Consider the following 12,949-nt stretch of genomic DNA (forward strand, 5'->3'; position numbering starts at 1 on the left):
ACACAGGGTGTCCCCGGCTCTCCTACGGGGTACCACCTTCTCCCAATTTCAGTTTCCTTCTGAACAGCCCTGGGAGTGGGGGTGGAGGGGCCTCGGTTTCTCGGTGGGAGAAAAGGATACTTGGGTAAGACACTTTAGAATGACTAGAACTGCATGCAAATACTCCTCAAAGGAGAGTTCCGGGTGAACGTAAGTCAGAGTGAGGCGCCCCTCTGCTCAAGGCCAGCCACGGTTACTCAGAGTCAAAGCCAGGTCCTGGCCGGGCCTTCCAGGCCCTCTAGTATCTGAACCAGAATCAGGCCTCTCGGGCCTGACTCCTACCACTCCTCTCTCCCCAGACCCCCATCGTGTTCTATTCCAGTCACTCAGGTCTTTGCCACTCCTCAAACATGCCAAGGACGTTCCCACCTGAGGACCTTTGTACGTGCTATTCCCTTGGCCTGGTACACTCTTCCCCAGATAGCAAGAGGTATTGTTCCCTCATCTTCTTTGTTCAAACATCACTTCCTCACTGAGACTTTCTTCCTGGCTGACAACCTTCCTAAGTTGCCACCACCAGCCACTCCTGCCTAAGACCAATTCCCCAACTTGATTTAAATCTTTCTTCATAGTGCTTTTCTCTTCTAGCTGACCATAACTTGTTCATCGTCTGTCTTCCCACAGTAGAATGGGGCTCCATGAGAGAAAGGCTTTGTCTGCTGTCCTCACTGCTGTTTCCCCAGGACCTAGAACAGTGTCTAGGGCATAGTTACATCTCAACAAATACTAAAATGACTGTGTGACCTCATGCAAGTTACTAACCTCACAAAACCTCTATGTCTTCATCTGTAAACCAGGCACCTAATACCTCTCTCCAGGAGGTCATGGAAAGTCATTTGAAATAATAGTAGAAACAGCTTTGAGCTTTTACTTGAAATGGGCCTACTGGTTATGAGCTTGGACTTGAGAGTTGGTCAGGTCTGGGATCAAATCTAGGCTCTGACACTTAATCTCTCTGTGACCCCAGGAAAGTCCCTTCCCCTTTCTGAACCCCATTCTCCTCACTGGTAAAATGCTGCAGATAGAGGTGCCCCCACTCACAGGGGCCTGTGGTGGACAGTGCCCGTTGGGAGCGCCAGACAGGGCCTAGCCGGTTGTGGGCCGGATCTTGATTACCTCTGGCAGGACCCAGACCTGACAATTCCTGTGTGGATGTGGGTGGGGGGTGTTGGGAGCCTCCCTTTCCCTCTGGCCTCTGCTTCCAACTCTGTAAGATGGACTGAGAGGGAAGGGTGTCAGGCATCTCTGGACCGGCTACTTCCCTGCACAAGGCTGAGGGTGCTGGGGGCGAGGGCAGGCCAGGCTGGCGTTCTCCTTTCACTCCCTGTGTGGTTGGCCCCTCCTCCCTCCTTCCTCCTCATCCCCATGAGCTCAGCAGGGAACAGGGCACCAGGAAACTCCTGCAGCCTCACCTCTTCCCCTTCCTTCCTTCTGCTCCAGGTGCACCCTGCCTCCCAGGGAGTAGGGGAGAGACAACCAGCTTAGGCTGCTCCTTGAGCAGCCACTGAAACCACGGCCTTGGAACCCCCTTAGGAATGAGGCCACCAGTCTCGCTCAGCAGCAGTTCTCAAATGCCCTCCTCCCCAAGCTGGATGGATCCTCAGAAGCGATCCCAGACCCATCTGGGTTGCTGGGGAGCTTGAGGCCCAGAGCAGGGGAGGGCAAGCCTGAGCTCACACAGGCAAAGCAGCTCTCCTAACCCCAGGGCACAAGGCTCCTGGAAATAGTCAACAATCCTGGCCTCCTACTTGGCCTGGAGGGCAGGTGGGACGCGGGGTCCCAGGGCACCAGGAGGGAGTTCAATCTGACCTGCTAACCCACCCACCCCTTCAGGACCCCTGGACACTCCAGATAAGTAGGGCATGGGGGGAGAGTCTATTTCCTCCGACAGCTTTAGGGCCACGCCTGATGCCAGGGACACTGCCCACCGTGGAGGAAGGCTAGGTCCTAGACTAGGCATCTCCAGGTAGCTCAAGAACACCATTCTCGGAGGCCCTGGCTCTGCTGGAGGGAAATGAGTTGTCGAGCCTTGAAAGACATAGGCCAGGAAGGTGGAATTAAACCCTGGGTCTGATCTGTGCTGTGTCAAACCAGGCAAGCGAACGTCTTTCCTCATCTGTAAAATGGAAATAATAGTGCCTCTCTCCTGGGGCTGTTATGAGGAATAAATGCTCAGCCTGCGCAGGGACAAACGGGATGGAGTTACACCAACATAAACCTTAAAGGTCCTTTATGCTAAGCCGGCACCCCTGATTTGTCAGTTGTCCCGGGTGCACGGATTTCTCCCTCAGGTCACCACGGTCTCCGTTAGCCCTCCCTGGCCCAGCTCGGTCACTCACCCTCTGGCTCCCAATGCTGGGTACCTTCGGCCCACTGCAGTCATGGTTTCCTGCGGTCACCGCCTGCAGCCTGGGGACCTCCTCACCCCAACGGCTCCCGCCTTTCTCAGGCCACCGAGCAGCGGAGCTTAGAGCAGAACTCCGGGGGCGTGGCCTGGGTGTAAGCCACGCCCCCAACACGCCCCCCGCTCTATCGGGCGCCGCTCCACCCGCTGGGAAGGACAAGTCCCGCCTCGGACACGCCCCTCCGCCTCCGTCTCGCTCCGCCCTCACCCTATCTGTCAGTGTTCCGAGACAGGAAAGCCACGCTCCCGACACACCCCTCCGCCTCGCCCTGCCCCGCTCCAACGCCAGCTGCCTCTACAGTACCCGGGGCAGCTGGGAAAGACCACGCCCCTCCACCCCGCCCCGTCCCGCTCCCTCAAACTTCCAGTGTACATCTCAACTTTGGGGTACCTCAGAACGCCCCAGGACCTATCAGGCCCTCTCCCCTACATACAATCCTTGCTCCTCCACGCCCGAACGAGGCCGAATTTAGGAGGGAACAGCAGGGCATCCCGGATGGTGGGGCAGCGAGGGATAGTAGAAAGCGTTAAGTTTTATTAATCACAAACATAAGTTTTCCCATTTACTGAGTGTTTGTGGTGTGCCAAGCGTTGCGCTAAGATTTTACAAGTATGTTATGGAATTCTCACCACAACTGTACAAGATCGGTGCTATTGTTATACCTATTTATCAGATGAAGAAACTAAGGTTCAGAGAAAGGAACAGACTTCTCCAAGAGTACACAGTCAGTAAGAGGCAGAGTCTAGACTGGATGCACTCTGCAGCTTTACACGGTCCTGCTCCCTAGTGCTCCCCACCTCAGCACACAGAAGCTGTGCTTGTGTCTCAGGTCAGAGCCACTCAAGAAAGGTCCCAGAACCAGCCCTAGAGTTCCTTTCATTCACCTAGGTTTTTTCCTCTTTATCTCAGTAGGCACTTCTGATCAGTGTGGTTTACACAAAGACTGAGGGTTGAAGGGCTCCTTTAGTTGGGATTGAGGGGTCTCCCAAGGGCATCAAGTACACGGCTTGTGGGGATTAGAAGGTGATGTGTACAACGGAATGGATGAGTGTGCAGCCACTGGAGGCCAGCAGTTTCCTGTTTAAATCACAGCTCTGAGACCATGGCTGAGTCTCAGTTTCTCCATTTGTAAAAGGAGGCTAATCACAGATTATTTTACAGAATTTTCAGTGAGTAACATTTGTTTTGACACCCAGTAAAATGGGTACTTACTAAGTGGGAGTTATGACTGTATCATCACCATTTGTATTTTTGCATGAACTCAACTCACCCTATAACCAAGTTAAGTGACAAACGGTTTTCTAGACCTGGTGAAACAGTGTTGTCCAGCAGAACTAAGGGTAGTGATTCGGGTGTGGGGGCCCAGGGCAGGGATGCAGTGACTGGGCTTGGGGCCCAAGCAGCAGCTAAGGGCCAGGCTGGCTGGAGGATGCCTAGGGCTTTGGAGTCAGGTGGGTCTTAGTTCCGATCCTAATGTTTTCATTTGCTAGAACCTGATGGGGACAGATGACTTTCCCTCTCTGATCTCAGATTCCTCATATGGAAATAACAGTATCTCCTCCCTAGTTCTTTTTCTTTTTTTCTTGAGAATTAATTGCAAGTGAATGCCTAAGCACAGTGCCTGGTCTATAATAAGCACTTGGCTAAGGCGTGGTGTTTATTTGTTAGTTTGTTTACCCAGATGTCTATGTTGGGGGTCCCTCCAGGCTCTATTGGCAGGAGACACTAGAGACACCATCCTTACAGGTCCCGCCCTTGCCCTCTCCTGGTGGGCACCTACCTTTCTGGGGACACATTCTTGGGGGCGCTCTCCTCTTCTATATTTGTCCTGGGGTCTTCAGGCTTTCTCATGGGGCCCACGTCCACCACTGAGGGGTTCGGTCCCACTGCTGGGGTGTCCTCCAGGGGGACCTTGGTTTTCACCACCACCTCCTTGGCTGCCTCCAAGCCTGGGGGGTCGGGCAGACCTTGGGACACTAAGTGGGGCCCAGGGTCCACCTCCTGGGCCTTCTTGGCAGCCTGTCGATCATGAGCTTTCTTGAAGCTGGGACGAGGCATGGTGCCCATGTGGCTGTACATGTCGCTGGAGCGGGCATAGGCCGGGGGGCTCTTGGGGACCGTCACCATGTCATCCTGTGTGGCCTCAAAACTTTCAGGCTTTAGATGGGACCGGATACTGACGGGGGCCGAGGACCGTCTCAGAGTGAAGGATCGAGGGAGGTTGGAGAGACTCCCAAAGCCCTTGAACTTGAAGAATTCTGGCAGGAGGGAAGGGGAGGGAAAAGAGTTAAAGACAACGCCAGGAGCAATAGTAATAACAATTTAAAAAAACACACGCTGCTTAACTCATTGAGGGCTCAAGGATGGTCGGGCCTCATTAACAGTCCCTCTAATTATTATGGTGTAAATTGGCAGCTTGGGAGTCACATAGCCCTGCATTTGAATCCCTGCTCTTCCACATCCTAACTGTGCAACCTTAGGCAAGTCACTTGACTTCTCTGAGCCCCATTCTCCACATCAATAAAATAGAGATCATAGTACCCACCTCCTATAGGCAGTGGAAGGATTGAAGGAAAGCATGTAAATAACTTTCTTCACATAGCTACATAGGTACCCAGCACATAGAATATTCTCCAGAAGTAATGAAGATGATGACAGTCATAGTAAAACGCCTCTGCGTTTGTTAAACATGCCGCACACATGACCTCACTGAATGCTCAGCACAACTCAATGACACAAGCGTAATCCCCCAATTTCCAGATGGGGAAATTGAGGCTCAGAGATGGAAAATGAACCACGGAGATCACACAGCCAGCCAGTGAAGCTGCATGCATGCGTGTGTGTGTGTGTGTGTGTGTGTGTACGCATGCGCGTGCGCGCACGCGCTTTGGGGCAGGGAGGGGGTGTTTGAGCACCTGGGTCAGAGGATAGATGAGAAGGGGTTGTTGGGAGTCTGAGGGTCCCACTCCCTGCGGTTCTCTCCTTCCTGTCAGCTGAGCCCACCATCCCGACTCAGGCAGCAGTGCTCTGGGTGATAGCATCTCATTTCCGCAAGGCTGTATGTAAATTCCCTCCTTCCTGTCCCCAGCTGTGGGTGCGCCCCTCCTCACGGCCACTACCATCTGACTTCCCTAAGCATCCAGAAGAGCAAAAAGCGAAAAAAAAGACTCTGGCATTTCCCACCTCCTTGGCATCGTCTGCCCCCTGAGGTCTTCACAACCACACTGGAATATAGGCAAAATGCCCACATTTGACAAGAGAGGAAACTGAAGCCCAGAACGCGGAAGAGACCTGCCCAGGGTCACACAGCAAGGCTGAGCGTGGATGAGGACTCCCAGGACTGTGGACTGCTAGGTCAGTGCTTTCCTCCCAGACCTGCCCACCCCTCACTCCGTCGTAGCCTCTGACTCCTCACAAACGCTGTCAGAAAACACCAATGCTCTACTCTCAGAAAGCTATGCCATGGGGCAGAAATTGTGCCAAGAGCCAGAGAGAGGACTATAAACTGCCTCCTTTCTCAGCACCACTTGTTTTGTCCCCTGGGCACCAGGAATCTGGAGGAAAGAATAGCAGGCAGGAAACTCCGAGGCCCAGAGTCCAGGGATATGAGACTGAGCTCTGGTCTAGAGCCCCATATGAGCTCAGGAAGTTCTCTGGGCCTCAGTCTTTTCATCTGTGGAATGCAGTCACACACACACACACACACACACACACACACACCGTTCTGTCAGATCAAAAGAACCAGGAGAAGCAGAAGTTTGCTGGGGCCAGGAGGGGGCGGACCTGGACAAACAGTAGTGGGTGCCTATGGCCCTTCATTAAGTTGCTGGGGATCCCAGCGTCACTGCTGGTGGGGACATGGGACAGCATCCCATGGCACACACATACACACACGACCCACCCCAGCAACTCGCAGTCTGAGACCCCGTGAGAACCAGGCCCAGAAGCCGCGGGCGGAGTGTGTGGAGGGCTTCCCTGACCCAGCCATGAAGTCAAAGAGAGCCCGAGACCAGGATACATAGAAAATCGGAGAGACTGAGTCAGGCTGGGGAGAGACAGAGACAAAGAATCATGAGATGGAGAGCCAACCCAGCCAGAGAGGTAGATACTGGGCCAGAGTGACAGAAAGGTGGTGACATGGAAATCCAGAAGCAGAGAGCTCCACATAGAGACAGACACGAAGAGAAAGAGAAAGAGAAACGAGGCAGTCGTGAAGAAGCAGATGCAGAGAGAGGCTGAGATGGACAGAGGGATGAAGGACAGTGCACTCACTGAACTTTTTGCTGGCCTTCCTGGGACCCTCTGTCATCTTGGCAAGTCGTGCAAAGCCCCTGGCTCGTGGGGAAGTGGCCGCTCAAGGCTCTGGACATCGACGTTGAGGTGCCTCCCTCACCTCCCCTTCCCCTTTCTTGCACCCTCTCACTCGCTTCCTCTGTGTATTTTTAAAGTAGTGAAAGTCCCACAGCCCCACCCTCCCCATCTTCTCTGCAGGGGCGGGGGCTGGGGCCTCCCCCAGTCCGGTGGTGGGCCTCCTCCCTGGCCTCCACAGCAATAGGGGCCGGGAGGGGGGGCAGTCCCACAAGCCCAGTGGGACCTGGAAGGTCTGGGGAACAACCCACAGGCTCTGGGAACAGTGCCCACTGGGCCGGAGGCCCCCGGGGACCTGTCAACAGCTGTCAGAGGGTCTGGCCATTGGGCTGGGAGGGTGCAGGGAGTCAGGCCTGCACACAGGGCAGTTTATTCTAAGCCTGCCTGGGGATGGACTGGCAGCAGTTATAGAAGAGTGCCGTGGTTGGGCCTGTGGGCCCTGGAACCACTCAGACCCAAGTTCCAGTCCTGGCTGACCACTTTGTCACTGTGTGATCCTGGGCTAGGGCACTCACCTTCCTGAGGCTGTTTCCTTTCGGTGAGCAGTGGTATTTGCAACGTCCACCTCACAGTGTCCAGTGATTGGTACAAAGCCTGGCACAAAATTGGTGCCCAGCAAGGCATGGTCATTCCTTTTCAAACTACCAGGGACAAATGGCAATAATTTGGTCCACCACACCCATTGTACAGAGATGGGGAAACTGAGGCACAGACAGGCAGAGGGATTGTCCCAGGTTATACAGGGTTGGTGGCACAGACTCGGTTACAACTTGCCCTTCCAAGTCCTTTAGCCCACAGCCTGGTGCTTTTTCGCCCTACAATGCACACGCACGTGTGCACATATGTGTGTGTGTGTACACTCCCATGGGCAGGACAGAGATGAAGAAACAAGACCTCCCCTACACAGGTTGTCCCAGACACCTGCAGACGCTGTCAACAGCTGCTGGGGTTGGGGGTCCACAAGACCAGGGGCTTCAAATCCCACCTCTGTGTGCTGCAGACAAGTTACTGGGGCCTCTGAAGCCTCAGTCACTAATCTCTAGAATGGGCACAAGTGCAAGGTACACAGTCAACGCACAGAAGCTCCAGCATAGTTTGACATTATCGTCCTGGTCCCTGAGGCTGGCTGGCAACTATGGCTATGTGAGAGGGAGTCCAAGGTCAAATGGGGCTCTTCTTGCATCCTCCATAAAAATAATAATGACTAAGATCTTCATTATGTATGTTCCAGCTCCAACTTAGTATGTTCCAGCTACAGGGCTCAGTCCTTCTGCCCCAAGAGGTAAATATCCCCATTCTATAGATGTGGAAAAGTCAAGTTACCTGGAGTTTGATTCTGCTTGTCCAGCTGTGGTCCTAACATCCACGCCCATGGCTGCTGCAACCCCCCGGCAGCTACATGATGGCCCTGGGTGGGGGAAGGATCCAACTGAACCTCCTTGATGGAACGAGGGGGAACTTGAGGCCTTGAGAGAGAAAGGGACATAGCCCATGAGACCAAGACACCAGGGTCCTGCTCACAGACAGGCTGGATGGGACCAGTATTCAAAGTTCAAATGAAAGGATGGGGTTTCTGGGTCATAGAATTGGGAGAAAAAGGGGAGGTCCAATTCTAGCTTCTTCTACTGAGCACTAACTATGAGCTAGGCATGGAGCTGGAAGCCTCCACAGATCGTCCACTGAATCCTTACAACAGACCTGTGAAGCAAATCCTGCTATTGTCCCATTTCACAGATGAGGAAACTGAGGCTACAGAGGAACAGAGACTAGACAGACACCCAGGTGTCCTAGCTCCCAGGCTGGTGCCCCTCTCATCTCCAGGTTGTTGTTGGAAGAGGGAAAGGGGCCTGCGGCCTGGTGGTAGCTGCGGGTCTTCCTAGTGGGTCCCTGGCTTCTCTCCCAGGAGGCAGTCCCAGGGACTTGGCCCAACTGCTGAGGCTGTGGCATCAGCCAGCACCGACTTCCTGGCCAGGCTCACTCCCGACTTACTATGTGATCCTTCATAAGAGACTTTACTGCTCTGGGTCTGTTTCCTTATCTGTGAAATGGGTCACAGTAGCCCCCACTTCCGGAGGAATATGAAAGGAGCCTATGTACACTCTGGCCTCAGCAAGCCCTGGCAGTTGTTGCGGAAGAATAGGGGTGGTTCAGGCCAGGAAACCCCAGCATCAGGCACACGGCGTGAGCCCCGGGAATACCGGCCACAACGAGACTATATTGTGTGATGGAGGTGCCTTGTCAGCGCTGGGGGCCCTGCCATTGGCCCGGGTACCAGGGCAATTGCCACATCCCTGGGAGAATGAATGGGGCTCAGTGTGGAGGCTCTGCCCAGCTCAGAGCCCCCATTGTGCTGCCTCAAGTGGCCGTTAGGAGTGCGGCTGGGGGACCTGCTGGCGGTTGGCTGTCCCACAGGCCCTCCTCAGCCTGTGCTGGAGTCCAGCCCAGCCTTGCCCACGCTTGGCTCCGCAGCACTGAACACACAAGTGCTCTCCTGCCATCAGGCCTTTGCTTGGGCTGGACCCATACCTGGAGCGCAGCTCTTCCTTCCACCGGCTCCATCTTTTGCCTCCGTTGAGTCCCTCAAGTCTAGATTCAGCTACAGTGCCCCCAGGAACCCTGCTGTGATTTCTGTCCCCTCTCCTTGCCCTCTTCCCCAGTCTAAACTCAGTTGCCTGCAGTTGGGCCAGGCACCTATTAGGGACTGGAAGCCTTCAACTTCGTCGTCAAAGACTCAGGCAAACCTGAGTTCAGACCCCACCTGCATGATCTTGGGCAAGTCACATCAGCTCTCTGAGCTTCATTTTCCCCATCAGTAAAATGGGACAAATACCACATCTTCACACGATCCTGTGGCAATGAAATAAAACATTTATATGAGAGTATCATCCCTATTACGTTCTCCTGTGTCTTTCTTTGCATCTTCCAAACAGACCTTGTGCTCTGAGAGGAAGCAGCCTTACGCATCCACGTTGGCCCCACGCCTGCTGTACTGTGGGACTCAGTTGATGCCTCTCCCCAGCTTGCCCACTTGTCTGGTATTGGGGGCAGTGTAGGATAGTGATAAATGACCCCAGCCTTTGAGAGCAGAGGGACCTGGCTTTGAATTCCAGCTCCATAGCTTCCTGGCTGTGTGGCCTTGGGCACACTCTGAGCCTCAGTTTCTTTTTCTGTAACTTGGGCCTGATACTAGCAACCTCCTAATAGGGGTGCTGTAAAGTTCTAGGGGGACAACATATCAATACAGGTCCTGGCAGAGTCAGTACCCGTCTAGTGGGGACAGAATGTCCATGGTGTTACAGGGCTCTAGGTATCACACAGCCATTCTCTGTACCCCCCATTCAGGGATCCCTTGTCTCCTCAGACTTACCAGCAGCCAAGAGCACCCACCCCATGGGCCCATCTTCCTCATCCCTCCATACCCTCTCCACCCTGTCCCTGCTTGGGGGAGAAAATAAGAGGGTCCAGGCCAGTGGCTCCTTTTCCCATCCTGTGCCTCAGTTTCCCTGACTGTTAAATGGCAGCAGGACCACAGGCTCTCTCACAGCCTTGTAGTCAGTCAGCAAACATTTATTGAGTACTGGCCACACGTCCGGCCTGGCTAGCTTAGCCAATCCAGGGAAGCAGGAAGCATTTCCCTCAAAAGAGCGAATCAGAAATCCAAGTCAGTGAGAAATTGTTTCTGGCTCGCGCTTCATTTCTTCTCCCTTCCACCTGGGCAGCCTGGGCAGCTTTCTGACCACTCCTGCCTGCCCTCTTTCCCCAGGGAAGGCTGGAGACACAAGGCGCAGAGGGGAAGTGAAGTGACTGGTGAAATGTTGGGGTACAGGTCAAAGACAGTAGGGTGGAGGTGATGACACCACCGGAACTTCTGCTGAGGCTTCTGCCCACAGGATGTGACTTAGGGAGTATTCATGGGAAGTGGGCAGGGGCCCCGGTCTGAGAGACTGATGGTGGCACCCACACAAACCCATGATAGACCCCAATGCTGATATCCCCTCCTCCAGCTCCCATCAGCATCCAGGGCACTCATCCAGTGGTGCTGTGCCATGCCTGTGCTCCACCCCCCGTCCAGGTAGGTGGGGTCCTGACATGGGTACGTGCTGGGGCTTTGTGCCAGACTGGCCTGGCTCAAAATGCCAGTGTGGCCATTGGCCAGCTGTTTTACCCTGGCCAGGTGATGTCACCTCTGAGTTTCAGTGTCCTTATGTGTATAATGGAGGTGATAATAGTACTCAACTTATATGGCTGAGTGAGACTTGAGATAATACCCATAAAGTGCTAAGTGTACGGCTTGGACCATTTATTTTCCTTCAATAAATTGTAATTATCACAATTATTTTCTCCCTCCTTGCCCTCAGCACTCCCACTTTAGCCAATGGCCTCCCTGCTTCTAAGTGTACCCATGAAGCTGATCCCAGATCACTCCCTGGTATGTCACTCGACTACCTAAAACCCTCCTCGCCGGCTCCACACTGCCCTCAGGAGAGGGAGGGCTCCCTGCTCCTCACCGGACCCACAAGGCCCTCCCTGGCAGAGCCCTTGTCCAGAACAGGGCCTCTTGGGACACCATAATCAGCAGACCCACTCCTGCCTCCTCCTACAAGGAGGCTACAAGGCTAAGCATGTGGAGTAAGAGCTGGAGAGTTTCATGCAGATAGAGAGGTTCTGGGGTGCAATCAGGAAGCACAGCCCTAAAGACAGGAAGGCCTGGGGAGTTAGGAAACACAGGAGATTCGTGTGGCCTAGGAGGCGAGCTGGAAAGAACCTCAAATGTCACAATTTTTTTTCTTTAAGGGAGTGGAGGGAAATACCTGCAGACTCTATTTCAGAATGCTCTGGTGGGTACTGTGAGGGAGACAGATGGAGAAGCCGGACTGGGGAGGCCAGGACTCAAGATCCATGGGCAATGGAATGGAGAGGGGCAGATCGAAGGGGTACAGAGGAGGTAAAAGACAGCTTTTCTGGGGGTTGGTTGTTGAGTGGAGCTGGAGGAAGAATCGGGAGGCCCCCTGGAGCCAGGAAGATATCAGAAAGATGCTGGAGAAGGGCTGAGGCAGGGGAAGGGGGAATACGGCCAGGGAGGGAGACACTGGGTGAATGGCAGGCTTGGTGCCTGGCGTAAGGACAGCAGGCCTCAAACAGCACCACTGCTGTAGTCCTGGCCAGGACAGCCTGAGTCAGGAGAATCCCCTTCAGGCAGACCAGGTTCGAGTCCCAGCTTTGTCATTGTGTGACCTTGGGCAAATGACCTCACTTCTCTGAGCCTCAATGTCCTTTTCTGTAAAATGGGTTAGTGATCCTTACTATGACGCTGTTGATTCAGGATTCAGAGGAAACGCCCAGTACTTCCTGAGTACACAGAGGTACTGAGTAAATGCTATTTTTGTGATTACTGACCCAAGGCTCGCGCAGCTCGGCTGGGGCGGGGGTCCTCTAGGTTTCATCCCTGCCTCCCAGAGAACAGGGTCCAGCGCTAGAAGGCCCGGGCATTGCTTATTCGCCGCCTCCAGTGTTGCCGCGCCCCCTGGTGGCCGTCGGTTACCATGTCAACGGCGGGTGGCTGGGGCCCCGGGAGGCGGTGGCGGGGGCCGTTCTCTCCTCCCGGACCTTAGGCCGCTCCCTCGCTGCCTCCCGCCAGTGAGGGGGGGGGAATAGGCGCTCCCCGCGGCAGCTGGCATGTGGCGGTAAACTGAGGCACACGGCGAGGCGCCCCTCAGCCAGGTGTCGAGTGCGGGGCCCCACCTCCGAAGGCGTAGGAGGGGCCGCGGGCTGTGACGCGCCGAGGGCGGCCGGCGGACAGCCGGCGGGAGGCGGCGGCAGCGGCGGCGGCAGGTGCGGCCGCGGAGGACGGGAGGGCGGAGGGAGGGGGCGGGCGGAGGGGGAGGGGAGGGCGAGGCCCGGGCACCTCCCCCTTTATAACGCGCCCCCTCCCGGGCTCTCGGGCCGCCTCCTCGTCGGCTCTTCCCGTCTCGCCCCCTCGCCCGGCCGCCCCGGGCCCGGGCCCGGCCAGGGAGCCCCCCAGGCCGCGGCTTGGGGGCCGTCCCCCCGCCCGCCACCCCGCGCAGCCCGGCGGAGGCGGCGCCGTCGGAGGAGGAGGAGCAGGGCACTGCGGCTGGCCCGGGATCGGGCGCCAGAGC

At 55.3% G+C, this 12,949-nt stretch overlaps 1 protein-coding gene and 1 long non-coding RNA gene across 5 annotated transcripts in view; one reads left to right on the forward strand and one right to left on the reverse strand.

The window, feature by feature from the left end:
- The window catches only part of SH2D3C (SH2 domain containing 3C), a 34,305-nt gene extending 21,689 nt beyond the window's left edge, over nucleotides 1-12,616 (reverse strand). Inside the window, exons 1-3 of one of the 4 annotated variants that reach the window (XM_033124154.1) lie at nucleotides 12,210-12,616; nucleotides 8,136-8,278; nucleotides 4,225-4,702 (exon numbers count right to left, since the gene is read on the reverse strand). In XM_033124154.1, the coding sequence (XP_032980045.1) occupies nucleotides 4,225-4,702; nucleotides 8,136-8,278; nucleotides 12,210-12,256 (668 nt within the window). In that variant the 5' untranslated portion in view covers nucleotides 12,257-12,616. Of the gene's footprint in view, nucleotides 1-2,378; nucleotides 2,496-4,224; nucleotides 4,703-6,716; nucleotides 7,003-7,327; nucleotides 7,346-8,135; nucleotides 8,279-12,209 lie in introns of those variants that run through there. The other 3 variants (XM_033124156.1, XM_033124155.1, XM_033124157.1) reach the window with 3 other exon arrangements.
- LOC117032547 (uncharacterized) lies at nucleotides 10,745-12,224 on the forward strand. Its single transcript, XR_004424745.1, has 3 exons — nucleotides 10,745-10,884; nucleotides 11,171-11,441; nucleotides 12,107-12,224. It is a non-coding gene; the product is annotated as an uncharacterized LOC117032547 (long non-coding RNA).
- Nucleotides 12,617-12,949: the final 333 nt, after the last annotated feature.

The sequence above is a fragment of the Rhinolophus ferrumequinum genome, chromosome 12 (assembly GCF_004115265.2).
Source record: "Rhinolophus ferrumequinum isolate MPI-CBG mRhiFer1 chromosome 12, mRhiFer1_v1.p, whole genome shotgun sequence".
NCBI classification, from domain to species: Eukaryota; Metazoa; Chordata; class Mammalia; order Chiroptera; family Rhinolophidae; genus Rhinolophus; species Rhinolophus ferrumequinum.